The sequence below is a fragment of the Oncorhynchus mykiss genome, chromosome 28 (genome assembly GCF_013265735.2).
Source record: "Oncorhynchus mykiss isolate Arlee chromosome 28, USDA_OmykA_1.1, whole genome shotgun sequence".
Lineage (NCBI taxonomy): Eukaryota > Metazoa > Chordata > Actinopteri > Salmoniformes > Salmonidae > Oncorhynchus > Oncorhynchus mykiss.
The window spans coordinates 13,667,566-13,681,650 of record NC_048592.1 but is presented as its reverse complement, the minus strand read 5'-3'; the positions used below and the strand labels follow the sequence as shown (position 1 = coordinate 13,681,650).

Sequence of the window (14,085 nt, the reverse complement as noted above, 5' to 3'; positions counted from 1 at the left end):
TTTTTGTGTCCCTCCTCCCCGTTTGTTTGGTTGTAGAGAACTTGATGGAAAGTGAGACTGGGCGAGAGAGAGCGAAAGGGAGACGGGGAAAGGTAGAGAGAGGAAGAGAGGGAAAGACAGAGGGAGGGAGGCCGAGAGAGGCCCTGGAGACACAGTTCTCTTTCATAGCAGTTTGTTTTGGAGATCCTGCCTTTGTTGACTGCAGCAGCAGCAGCAGCAGTGGATGCTAAGCTCCCTCTTCCCTGGATCCTATTCTTACTGTTCACCGTCGTCCATTTTACTCTGTTGGGGCTGAAATGCCTCTAGAGATCCCGAGGGGAAACTCGGTTCAGGGAGTTAGTGTGCTTTAATGCTGAGCGACGACCCCGTTTGGATCCGGTCCTTGTTTTCCAACTGTCCCGAGGGGTAGGGAGGCTACTGGAAAGTTCAAACAGACATACTCCCTCAAGCTATGTGCAGCAGGCAAGGGCTCGGAGATGAAGAGTTTTGTCTGCGCCGGTCGGCAGAAAAGGGATTGCTCATAACTCACAACTTGCCAAGAAGGAGAGGATGTCTCAGTTTTTCAAATTTTGCTCAAGGCCTCGCAGGTATGACCAACATGCATTTGGTTGTTCCAAGGCAAACACTGGAAGGGTTGTTTTAGCTGTTGCTCACCCTCACGTCGGACAGGTACAAGTGGAACAAAGTAGAAATGAGGAGAGAGTGCAGCCAGTGACCCACTGTCCTGCAGCCTGTTGCGGTGCTGCTGTTGAATGCGGAGTATAAGGCTCTAGGGTTATGCAGCTGGCACAGAAGCTTTGCTCAGGCTTGTTTGACTTATTATCATTATTTTTTTCATGTCAAAGGTTAAGGATTATGCCTGGGGTTGGAATGCAGCCTGGAAGTGAGGGACTCGGAGAGCAACCGTAAACACCACCACACTGGGGAGAGGAGTGTGAGTGCACATGCGTGTGTGTGTTTCAATTGGGCTAGATTGTGCATGCCTGTGTGTGTGTGTGGGGGGGAGTGCAGGGCCGTGCCATGCTACTACTGAGCAGTCAGGCAACGGAGCGGACTATCCCCGGGGCCACAAGTAAAGCTGTCACAGCCCACCAGTCAGGAGGAGGTAAGACCGCGGTGGACCACATTTATGTCATCCTGAATGGAACTCTGGGCCGTGAGGAGGTGGGTTCGAGGTCGGTGGCGGGTCAGGCCACCCGATATGCCGCACTTGAGCAAAGTCATCCTGCAGCCAGGAGCACTAGGGCACGACAGCAGGCGCTGCAGGGGGAGGAGGGACGCTTCAGCCTGGGCAGGATACGGCAGGATCTTGGCAGGTGGCCCTCCCTGAGCCACACAGGCAGAGTGGAGAGGAGGAGGGAGGATGCAGTGCAGGAGGAGGAGGAGGAGGAGGTAGAGAAGGAGGATGGGGGGGAAATGACAACGGACCGGTTTCTCCAACTGCAACAGCCCTCCAATAACTCAGCAGCTCCAGCAGCAGCCCAACCTTCTCAGTCAGACTGGGAGACTACAGCGGTAGGAGTAGAGGTAGATACAGCCACAGCAGCTCCAGAGCAACAGAAGACCCAGGTAGAAACCCAGGGACAGGACATTTCTCCCCAGTACGAAGGGTCTCTCCTTGGGCATAATGGTGGTGTTCTGGCCGGCGGTGGCCGTCTACCCCGGGCAGTGCTCCGCAGGAAGCCATCCCAGGACAGTGCTGCGCCAGACAGCAGGAGGGTGGTGAGCATGTATGGAGCCCCAGCCTGGCAGCAACGAGGCTCGCTGAGTGACCAGGACAGAACAGACAAACCCAGGAGGCCCAGGAGTGTGTGCATGCTGGGAGGCCCCAACCTCAACCCTGCCCTGTCGCAGCCTGGGTCCCACAGGTCCCACTCCCAGCAGAGCTCCAGAAGGGTGGCTACAGGATCTCTGGACGGTCCCCCCCAGCAGTGCTGGACCAGGAGGGCAGAGCTGCGGGCGGTGGACGGCCTCAAGCCGGGGGTGCTCCCTCAGCGGACAGTGGCTGAGGAGAAGGTGGTCCCCAGGGTCCTGCAGCAGACCTGGAAACAGAGACCAGTCAGTATGACAATGTTGGAGCTGAGGAAGAAGGCCTCTGGGTCTCAGGACGAGCTGGATAGCCATAGGGGAAGCCAGGTTAGAGGTCTATTCGGCCGCTGGAGGATCTTTGGCCGACCAGCCCAGGACAAGGAGAAGGATAAGGAGGGAGCCCGAGCCCCATGTTCCAAGCCTCCCAGCAGGCTGGACGTCCCCAAGAAGACCCTGAGCTCCTTACGCCGGAGTCTCAGTTTGCGGATCAGGAGGAACCGGACGCGGGGGAGAGTGGAAATATCCGAAGTGACGGCAGAGGAACGCTCACGCACTAAAAGTATCGGGCAAGAGACATCTCTCCCCTCGCGGCCCTTCTCCTACCTCACCGGGAGGTCCCTGCAACCCCCTTACGAGAGGGACAATGATGGAGGGATGCAGAACATTCAGTACCACAGCCAGGGCAAGGTCAAGGGGATGGAGGTGCCCCTCTACCCAGCCAGACTGTCCTCCTCCACTAAACCAGCCCATGAAGAGCCCAGCGTGTGGCAGCTCATAGCCAGCCACTTTAGGAGGAAGGAGCAGCAACAACCGCCCAACGGTAAATGTAAACTCCAGCCCCAACCCCTGAGCAAAGAGACTGGCAAATATCCCCTGGCTGGGAATAAAAAGCCTCAGTTAGTTTCCATAGAGACTCTGGCAGGCATCGACTGCAGCAAAGGTCAAGGTAAGATTCCCTGTAAGATTGATGAATATATTCCTAAGCACTTATTGCCCCGAGTTCTGTACAGCCCCCCCCCCCCCCCCCCCCCCCCCTCAACCACTCTGTGAAAAAAAGTTCCCTTTTTATAGTTCAACAAGAACAGGGGTATGCTGCTCTTAGGAAAAAGGGCAAATTGAAAACACATGGAAGGGAAAGTTTAGGATGAGGTGGCATTTCAAGGCTTCGGGCCCCAGAGGTTAGAAACCATTCCTCTTTTAGCTTTTGCGTTTTGTTAATGTACTTTTCCCTCCACGCATTCCGTTTCAAATACAGTTGTGTTCTTATTTGGCTAGTAATTACTGAAAACTTTTTGCATCACAGAGTGTATGCATGTCATTTGGATTACTTCTACCGAGAGAGATGAGGGTCTTGCCTGTTCTCTCATATGAGTTTGCCTTGTCCGTTTTATGATGCTTTAAGTTAACATTAGCTGTTTGGTTAGTAACAGTATGGGTGGTTGGTACTGTACTATACAGCCTGCTCCAGAATCTCTGTTTCCCAGAGACCGAGCCAGTGTGGTTGGTCATGCATGTCCTAGCTAATGCCGCTGGCCTCGTAGGGACACAGCTAAAAGCAGGAGGCATTAAAATGGTCAACGGTGGTGACGTGCCATTGAGATGCTTTTGGCAGCCAACCAGGGCTAAATTAGGAGGGCTTTACACACTGTAATGATGGGGAACTGAGAGAGCGACATCTTAAGCACTGTGTTGAGCTAGCCCAAATCAAAATCAGGTTTTATTTGTCACATGCGCCAAATACAAGAGGTGTAGGTGTACCTTACCGTGAAATGCTGACTTTACAAGCCTTAACCAATGCAGTTCAAGAAATAGAGTTAAGAAAATATTTTTTAAATAAACTAAAGTAAAGAAATGTAATAAAAATCTAAAAGTAACACAAGAAAACTACATAACAATAATGAGGCTATATACATGGGGTACCGGTACTGAGTCGATGTGCGTGGGTACAGGTTAGTCGAGGTAATTTGTGAAGTGACTATGCATAGATGGTAAATAGCGAGTAGTAGCAGTGTAAATAGTCAATATAAATTGTCCGGGTGGCCATTTGATGAATTGTTCAGAATCTTACGGCTTGGGGGTAGAAGCTGTTAAGGAGCCTTTTGGACCTAGACTTGGCACTCCGGTACCGCTTGCCTTACGGTAGGAGAGATTACAGTCTATGACTTGGGTGACTGGAGTCTTTGACAATTTTTTGGGCCTTCCTCTGACACCGCCTGGTATATAGGTCCTGGATGTCAGGAAGCTTGGCCCCAGTGATGTACTGGGCTGTACACACTACCCTCTGTACGGTCAGATGCCGAGCAGTTGCCATACCCAGGCGGTGATGCAACCGGTCAATATGCTCTCGATGGTGCAGCTGTATAACTTTTTGAGGATCTGGGGACCCATGCCAAATCTTTTCAGTCTCCTAGTGCTGCTCTTTTAGCGTTGACAGTGTGGGATCCAGTGTGCATTTGAGAAGTTACTCATCGAAGTTGAATGAGAAACGCAACAATGAGCTATAGCGATTTGTCCATGTGTTGAAAAGACTTATGTTTGCTGTATATCCCTTGCAGTTTAGTTACAATCTGAATTAAGCATGGCTCTTTTCATAAAGGCGTTAGCAGATGACACGTTGCACAATGTTGAACTTGAAAACCTGTATCTGACAGGTTTGCTCCAAGTGCATTGCATCACACAACACACGCTCTAGTGTTACATCATATTTACATAATTAAGCAAAATCCACCACTCAGGCCTCCGTAATCTTCAAGAGAAGAATGAAAGATGAAGGTTTGAAAGGTTTATTCAAATTTAGTGACGTTCAGATTGAAAACTGAGACTTTTAGGGAAGCATGTCTTAGTTTGTTATGCATACTTTCTCTGTGAGAAAAAAAACACACCTGAAAACCTTAGAAGTACTTTGGATTGATTGGCTTTAGCAAAGGTTTGTTCCCTTCTGATCCTTGGCTCTTAATAAGGGTGCACAGGTACACGTCATGATTTGCAATTTTCTTTTGTTTTCCCTTTAAGATTTTTTTTTTTATACCAAGGTCACCAAAGTCTTTGTAGTAGTGTTAAGTGCACATTTAGTGATATCTGTGACTGTCTATGTAGTGTAGTCAAACTCGGAGAGGGCAGTCGGTCAGGCAGTAGGAATGTAGGTGTGTCGTTCACACTGACTACAAGCTAGGTGTTCAATGCCAAGGGCGGGCCTAACTGCCTGTCTCTACCTGCCTAAGTGTTTGACAACCCTACCTGCATGGTTGCAAAATGTATCCTAATAGTTCTGAAGTCCAGCCCTTAGTTAGCGCGCACACACACACACACACACACACACACACACACACACACACACACACACACACACACACACACACACACACACACAAACTGCAATAGCCACATTAGTCGGCATTACAATATAATTTCTCTGGCTATTGATGAGCTGTTTTCCAGGATGCCTTTTTTCCCTTTGGTGGTGTAACCCCACACCACGGCTGAGGTGTTGAGGCCCCTGTCCCCACTCACCTCCTCACTCCCACCCCCACCCTCACCCCACGGCTGAGGTGTTGAGGCCCCTGTCCCCACTCACCTCCTCACTCCCACCCCCACCCCCACCCCACACCACGGCTGAGGTGTTGAGGCCCCTGTCCCCACTCACCTCCTCACTCCCACCCCCACCCCACACCGGTGGGTGAACAAAGCCATTCCTGTCAGGCCCGTGGATGGGATGACTATTCGGTCAGATAATGGCTCTCTCCCTGGCTCTCTGGCTCTCTTTATCTTGCCTAGAATTGACATGACTCATTGAGATTTGTCCAAAGTCTCCTGTGTGTCAATGTGCAGTCTCTATTCGTTCGTCTCACGACTGCTCTCTTTTAAGAGATCCATTAAATTGTTTGTGGAGCGTTTAAGAATGCCCTGGCATTTATTATTTTTAATCCCACAGCGAACTGAAGTTCATTCATGAAAGGTTTTTCTATTGCAGGTTTGGGATAGGGTCAAAACAGAAAAACAACTCCACGGTTGAGTTTAGCCATTAATTAAGATTGGCCTTTCTAACTCATTGTGGACAGATGGCGCAGCGGTCTAATCAGCCAGCTCCTGCTCCATGTACTGCGAGTTCAATCCAATGATTCATGTATACACTAGATGACAGACAGGAGCGCTGTTTTGAAGATACTGCACCTCCATCTTGGCACTACCTTTGTAAAAACTATTTTGGAAGCTATAGAAATGCATTTATTAATGTCTAGATTTGTTCTATTACAGACACCTTCATGATACTTTTAAATTATATTATGTGAGTTAACATAAAAATGAAAAAATATATTAAAATATTTTCCTTAAAGTATAATTTTTTGACAGTTCTAATGTGACTGTTCACACTATATAAAAAAAACCGTAAATACACTGAACAAAAAGTGTTGCTCCCATGTTTCATGAGCTGAAATAAAACATCTCAGAAATGTTCTTTGTGTACAAAAAGCTTATTTCTCTCATGTTGTGCACAAATTTGTTTACATGCCTGTTAGTGAGCATTTCTCATTTGCCAAGATAATCCATCCACCTGGCAGGTGTGGCATATCAAGAAGCTGATTAAACAGCATGATCATTACACAGGTGCACCTTGTACTGGGGACAATAGAAGGCCACTTTAAAATGAGCAGTTTTGTCACAACACAATGCCACAGATGTAGCAAGTTGAGGGAGCGTGCAATTGGCCTGCTGACTGCAGGAATGTCCACCAAAGCTGTTGCCAGAGAATTTAATGTTAATTGCTCTACCATAAGCCGCCTCCAATGTTGTTTTAGAGAATTTGGCAGTTCGTCCAACCTGCCTTACAACCGCAGACCACGAGTGTGTTCTTGGTGACCTTCAATGCTGCAGAGCTTTTTTAGTGCCCTTCCCCAGTTCTGTTCAATACTGTCTCGGAGCTCAATGGACAATTCCTTTGACCGCATGGCTTGGTTTTTGCTCTGACATGCTCTGCCAACTGTGGGACCTTATATAGACCGGTGTGTGCCTTTCCAAATCATGTCCAATCAATTGAATTTACCACAGCTGGACTCCAATCAAGTTGTAGAAACATCTCAAGGATGATCAATGGAATCAGGATGCATCAATTTTGAGTTTCATAGCAAAGGGTCTGAATACTTATGTAATACTTATGTTTTATATGTTTTATTAATGTGCAAAACAGTCTATAAGCCTGTTTATGCTTTGTCATTATGGGGTATTGTTTGTAGATTGATGAGGGAAGAAAATAATTGAATCCATTTTAGAATAAGGCTATAACGTAAGAAAATTTGGAAAAAGCCAAGGTGTCTGAATACTTTCCGAATGCACTTTATCATTGGTTCAATCCCAACTCCGGGCACTCATTGTGGACGGTTTTAGGTGTGTCTCCAGGTGTCCTGGGGACCTGCAAATACAAAAAATGTCAACTTAAATCTGGATTGATGTCTCTGTTCATACAAAATGTTCAGCCATTGTGAAGGATGGCCAAAAGCATTTCTGTTTCCCTAAATCTTGTCTTTCTACTATTCTTGAGTTTGAGTCAGGCCTCTGAAGACTCTCTGTCAGAGTTGTGTGAAAGATGTATCTGATTTATTTCATTCCCTCAGCAGACCTTTTCTGAGCCAAGTTCCTCACTACTGATTAGGTTTACCATTATGACAAACCGAATGTGTCAACTCCCAAGCAAAACAGCACTGACAGTGTGATAATGCAAACCCACCTGCTGGGAGAGGAGTGGAGGGCGGGTTGAGTGAGTTAGTCAGAGACAGTCGAGAAGGAGATGGGATATGGAGGCTCTGCTAATACTTGAATGTGACTCCTTATTTGAGCGTCTGCTGCCACACAGATCCCCAGCTACATTTGTCTGCTCCGCAGGACTGCTTGAGACTCAAACTATGCTGCTGCTCACCTCACCTCTCAGGGGAAATAGCTTTCTCAGAATCAAGTTATCAAAACCCATTGACATGCTGGAGTCTGAAAGACCACTCCCAAATGATGTGTTAGGGGTGTTTAAAGGGCCAATCGGAAGTTGCTACATCCATTTTTTTGCACTTCTAAATGAATGATATGTACCCATTGATTCCTGAAGAATATAACTTCGGAATGGCTCAGGAGCATAGTTCCACTGTACCCCATCAGAACCCAAAAATATAAACTTACTCCAATGTTTGTAAACAAGGTAAATGTAAACAAACACTATATAGCCTCAAAACATGGCTAAAACTACACTTTGTTTTTTTTATCATGGATAGTCAGTCCTTGCATCCATAGCTCTGTCTATGAATTTAAGTGGTTACATTTCTCCAGCCCCATCCCTCAGCTGTTTACCAAAACAGGGGCGGTGAATATGCTTTGTGCTGATTGCCACTTTGATGTTATGGTGATGACAGAACTGCACAGTCGAGATAAAGGCTGGGGTTAAAGAACGCCTTTCTGTATCAGTACACAGGTCAAAGTTGAGTTCCTGGGGCTATTTGCATTGAACAGGTAACCAATGGTTACCCGGACTATTTGTATTGTGTCCCCCCCAGCCCCCCTTTTTACACTGCTGCTACTCTCTGTTTATCATATATGCATAGTCACTTTAACTATTAATTCGTGTACATACTACCTCAATTGGCCCGACGAACTGGTGCCCCCGCACATTGGCTACCCGGACTATCTGCATTGTGTCCCGCCACCCACCACCCCCTCTTTTACGCTACTCTGTTTATCATACACTGCTCAAAAAATAAAGGGAACACTAAAATAACACATCCTAGATCTGAATGAATGAAATATTCTTATTAAATACTTTTTTCTTTACATAGTTGAATGTGCTGACAACAAAATCACACAAAAAGTATCAATGGAAATCAAATTTCTCAACCCATGGAGGTCTGGATTTGGAGTCACACTCAAAATTAAAAGTGGAAAACCACACTACAGGCTGATCCAACTTTGATGTAATGTCCTTAAAACAAGTCAAAATGAGGCTCAGTAGTGTGTGTGGCCTCCACGTGCCTGAATGACCTCCCTACAACGCCTGGGCATGCTCCTGATGAGGTGGCGGATGGTCTCCTGAGGGATCTCCTCCCAGACCTGGACCAAAGCATCTGCCAACTCTTGGACAGTCTGTGGTGCAACGTGGCGTTGGTGGATGGAGCGAGACATGATGTCCCAGATGTGCTCAATTGGATTCAGGTCTGGGGAACGGGCGGGCCAGTCCATAGCATCAATGCCTTCCTCTTGCAGGAACTGCTGACACACTCCAGCCACATGAGGTCTAGCATTGTCTTGCATTAGGAGGAACCCATGGCCAACCCCACCAGCATATGGTCTCACAAGGGGTCTGAGGATCTCATCTCGGTACCTAATTGTCAATCAGTGTTGCTTCCTAAGTGGACAGTTTGATTTCACAGAAGTGTGATTGACTTGGAGTTACATTGTGTTGTTTAAGTGTTCCCTTTATTTTTTTGAGCAGTGTATATGCAGTCACTTTAACCATGCCTACATGTACATACTACCTCAATTAGCCCGACTAACCGGTGTCTGTATATAGCTTCGCTACTGTATGTAGCCTCGCTACTGATATTTTTCAGTCTTTTTACTATTTTTTTTATTTCTTATCTATTGTTCACCTAATACCTATTTTTTTTACTTAAATTTGCTCTGTTGGTTAGGGTCTGTAAGTAAGCATTTCACTGTAAGGTCTACAACTGTTGTATTCGGCGTGACAAATAAACTTTGATTTGATTAAGAGTTGGACAACCCTCCTTTGTGCAGAACCATGTTTATGGTATGTTGTCAACGTGGGTTTGCGTATACGTCAATTTAACTTTCATTGCTACATATTCTACTAAATCGAGTCAGCTAAGACTGAACCCAAGGAACAAAAGATCTCTCAAAAATCCAAATGTGTCTACCTCGGGTTAAAATGAGAATTCATATCAACACCGGTGCCCAATTTAGCTCAGAGGAAATGGTTGATACCAAGCCTTCAGCAACCGAAAGCTTAGACCAGAACCTTAAGTCAGATTTGCTATAGCCCTCCACAATGGGATAGATTGGTCGGCAAGCATCCACCTCATCCGCCTCTCTGTCTGCATCACTAGTGATTCTGTTTGTCACTTACCTATCCCCTTAGAGTGAAATTACATTCTGCTGTTCAGAGCTCTACAGATAAGAGCTGTAGCAGAATTGAGCCGACAGCTTTGTGAATTGGGCTGCAGAGTCATAACAGTTACAAGATAGGGATATGATTCAGGAACAATTATGACAATGGAGCTGCTGCTCAGTGTAATTATACCCTAGGCCTCGTCAGAGGCAATGCCAGTGGGTAACAACCCACTATGTGGTTACCAATGAAGGATTTAAAAATACTTATTCCAAGCTAAATTCACACTCTGTAATTTCTAGCTTGTGGGGAAAAAATATCTTGGCCCCGGAGCAGCGTGGAGGTTTAGACCTCATGGTTGTCCTCCCCTCTCATTCCCTACTGACCACACACACACACACACACACACACACACACACACACACACACACACACACACACACACACACACACACACACACACACACACACACACACACACGCGTGCACGCACACACTCAAGCAGAGTGGTATTTTCCTCACATTTTCAGAACTCAATTAGGGGGGGTACTAATGATGCCTCACTGCCCTCGGATTGAATAGTCATTTTTATTAGAGTGGACGTGAGCGGTGAGGTAAAAAGAAAGACAGGACAAACAAGCGGCAGCAGTTTTCCGTCTCACACAAACAAGGGCTCTGGTGTCCTCTGGAGGGTGCATCACTGACGTTGGGGCTCGTTCTGTTCCGTTTCCACAGGCATTCTGGGTAGCGATGGGGTGCTCATTTGTAATGGAGGAAACACGTGCATTCTATTAGCTGTGTGAGCAAAGGGCTAAGGACAAGTGTTTTTGCCACTCTGTATGCTACATCAATCTGGATAGCCACAGCATGTAGGCCTAATATGTAACTTGTGTAGCACAAACAATGTGTCACGTGTTTTTTTTAATAAAAGATAGCTAGGTAAAGCTTTGAGTGAATGAATGCTACTTGGTCTTCTATATCTCCTCTGTTCTTCTGCCCTCTGTGTTCCATGCCTTTTAAAAAAAGTTATTTTCAAAATGAGTGGTGGTGTTATGGTCAGTAATAACACAATGTTCCATTCTGGTGTGGCGCCCCAGTTTCCTAACTCTCTAAGTGGTCAACAACACTATAGAGACCCTTTTGTATGATGACCCCTAATTCTACTGGATAGCCTGTCTATTTCTGGGGTCTTCTCTTGTGTGTTTGCCCCTCTTTCAGAGATTCAAGAACAGTGGAATCTACTGTTGCAGTTTAGAACAAAGCTTTTCAAGTCAGAGTGCTCTTGTAATGGGTTTCTGAAGAGTTGCATAAAAGAGCTCCAATCAGTGTTTTTATTCGTCCTCTTGTCTATATCTTAAAAAAAAAAAAAAAAGTAATCTTGACAAAATGAGTGGAAACCTCATTTAAACTGCTCTCTACCACTTGTGAAAAACACTCCCTCACTCACTCACGCGGAGTGTCAGAACTGCAGAACTGCAGAGCCTAAGGTTCTCCACACATTTTAGTGCTTAGATCTACGCGCGTTCGTGCTCTTGGGGTGGTCCGATTTTTCTTTTGGAACAACACGCACCTTCTGTAACATGATACCCTCTCTGGTCCATGTGATTCCCATTTGTGGGAATACAAAGAAGAATCAAAGAAGAATCATGTTTAAAACATCACCACTGTTAGTTCACTTCAATGAAATGGCTAAAAACAGCAGGCAAACAATCATTTTAGCTTCCCACATCACCCCCATGTGGAATAATCCGATTTATCAACGAAATAATATGCAAATATTATTTACTTGCCAGCGTAACCTACAGCATCATCCCAGTTGAATATGCTGCTGGAATGTATTCACACCCGTATCAGCTAAAAATAGAATGCCATCATTTATGCTCAGGAAGAAAAAGCACATGGTTTAGGGCTGTTTTAGGTAGTCACTCAGTAAAATACTTTTTTGGGGGGGCGGGGGTTCTAATAAGGCTACAGTGTTGATTGGTTTATTGATTTAAAAGTCGCTAAGATTATATTTGGTTATCAATGCAAAATAGGCTTCTTATTTAATGCCAAGCTAAACCAAAACAGTAATATTGAAGTTTGAAGTGATTTTGTAGACTAGCTTCCCACATCGCCATGTGAAAGAATCACATTTATAATTCACTAATATGCCACGGCAAATATTCTTATACTTGCCGTTGTAGCCTACACTGTTATTCCAGTTCGATTTGCTACTTGCATGTATTCACTCCCGTATCAGCTACAAATAGAATGTCATCATGTTTTGGTCGCGGAGAAAAAATATATGTTTTTGTTTTTACCAATAGCCTGGGATCACAGGTTGTAATAAGGCTACGATGTTTGATTTGGTTGAACAGTCGATGAGATTAGAAGGCGTATCAATGCAAAATAGGCTACTTTGATTCAGCCTATAGATTCAAGGAACCAAGCGAGCTTCAGTGCCTAGACATCACTGCCCCCACCGCTACGCAAGGAATGATACGGCAAGTTACCATTTTCATTTGGCACGGGAGTACTCGGATGTCGGAGTGCACTGCAAGGAGCCGCGCCTTTTGTGAGGAAAAACGATATTGCTACGCACCGTCTCTGTAGGGTATAAATCGGCCTTGAAGAGCATGTTCTAACATGTTCAAGAAGATAGTCAAACTGGTAGTGAGAGGGCTTAGCAACACAAGGGCTGCTATTCAGAACCGCTCTGTGCAACACAGGTTGAATCCACCTCGGGCGATGCACTCCTCAACAACGAGGCCTGTTATTGTATACAGGAGTATTGTCCGTGTATTAAGTCAACCTTATTGCTTCTAAAACTACATTTATCAAGGAAGAATCTAGTGAACAAAAAACGATTTACTTTCTTAATTGGAAAAAAGTGTCTCAAGTGAAGTCTAATGGTGTTTTGGAATGGCTTCGATTAGCCTTGGAGGAACACAAAATCAATGTTCTTCAACAATTGATCCTACATCCTGCAAATGTTTTAATTATCATGTAAGAGGCCCTTATTCTCGACTTACATGACTACTTATGGATTGGACAACCGCTTTCAAATAATGAAACATTTTGTTGATGGCCAAGTGCACTTCTTAGATGCCTATAAATAGGTGCTTGAATACAGGAAATTAGTCTCAAGGGTACATCCATTTGAATTGCATCACTTTTTGACAGAAAACCTTTTGATTTCAACAAAACTTTCCTTACATGTTTGCCCATGGAAGAAGTGGACAGAAAGTTACTTTTTGGACCAGAATGCCAAGGTGCTCAAAGTTGACCCATTTTGCATACCCCACCATAGCATGAGATGCATGTCTTCCTCACTGGAAAATATAAAATGGTAGACTTTTTGATATCCTTTAAAAGCTTACAAATAGAAATCAGCCTATAGATTCAAGGAACCCAAGCGAGCTTCATTGCCTACTACACAACACGGCCTCCACGGCTACGCAAGGAATGATACGGCAAGTGACCATTTTAATTTGGCACGGGAGTAGTCGGATGTCGGAGTGCACTGCAAGGAGCCTCGCCTTCTGTGAGGAAAAACAACATTGCGACGACGCTGCGCTACGCACCGTATGGTCCGTCTCTGTAGGGTATAAATCGGCCTTGAAGAGCATGTTCTAACATGTTCAAGAAGATAGTCAAACTGGTAGTGAGAGGGCTTAGCAACACAAGGGCTGCTATTCAGAACCGCTCTGTGCAACACTGGTTGAATCCACCTCGGGCGATGCACTCCTCAACCTTGAAATGAAGTGAAATAACCATAACGACGAGGCCTGTTATTGTATACAGGAGTATTGTCCGTGTATTAAGTCAACCTTATTGCTTCTACAACTACATTTGTCAAGGAAGAATCTAGTGAACAAAACAATTTACTTTCTTAATTGGAAAAAGGGGCTCAAGTGAAGTCTAATGGTGTTTTGGAATGGCTTCGATTAGCCTTGGAGGAACACAAAATCAATGTTCTTCAACAATTGATCCTACATCCTGCAAATGTTTTAATTATCATGTAAGAGGCCCTTATTCTCGACTTACACGACTACTTATGGATTGGACAACCGCTTTCAAATAATGAAACATTTTGTTGATGGCCAAGTGCACTTCTTAGATGCCTATAAATGGGTACTTATTTTCAAGGGTAAATAGGAAAATGTTTATGTTGAATTGAATCACTTTGACAGAAA

At 45.2% G+C, this 14,085-nt stretch overlaps 1 protein-coding gene across 3 annotated transcripts in view; it reads left to right on the top strand.

Annotated features, from left to right (window-relative positions):
- LOC110508590 (arf-GAP with GTPase, ANK repeat and PH domain-containing protein 3) overlaps nucleotides 1-14,085 on the top strand; it is a 222,118-nt gene that overhangs the window by 85,757 nt on the left and 122,276 nt on the right. The window contains exon 1 of one of the 3 annotated variants that reach the window (XM_021589214.2): nucleotides 22-2,755. The exons of 1 other annotated variant lie outside the window; for it this stretch is intronic. In XM_021589214.2, coding sequence (XP_021444889.2) covers nucleotides 1,021-2,755 — 1,735 coding nt within the window. In that variant the 5' untranslated portion in view covers nucleotides 22-1,020. Of the gene's footprint in view, nucleotides 1-21; nucleotides 2,756-14,085 lie in introns of those variants that run through there. One more of the 3 variants, XM_036966890.1, reaches the window with a different exon arrangement.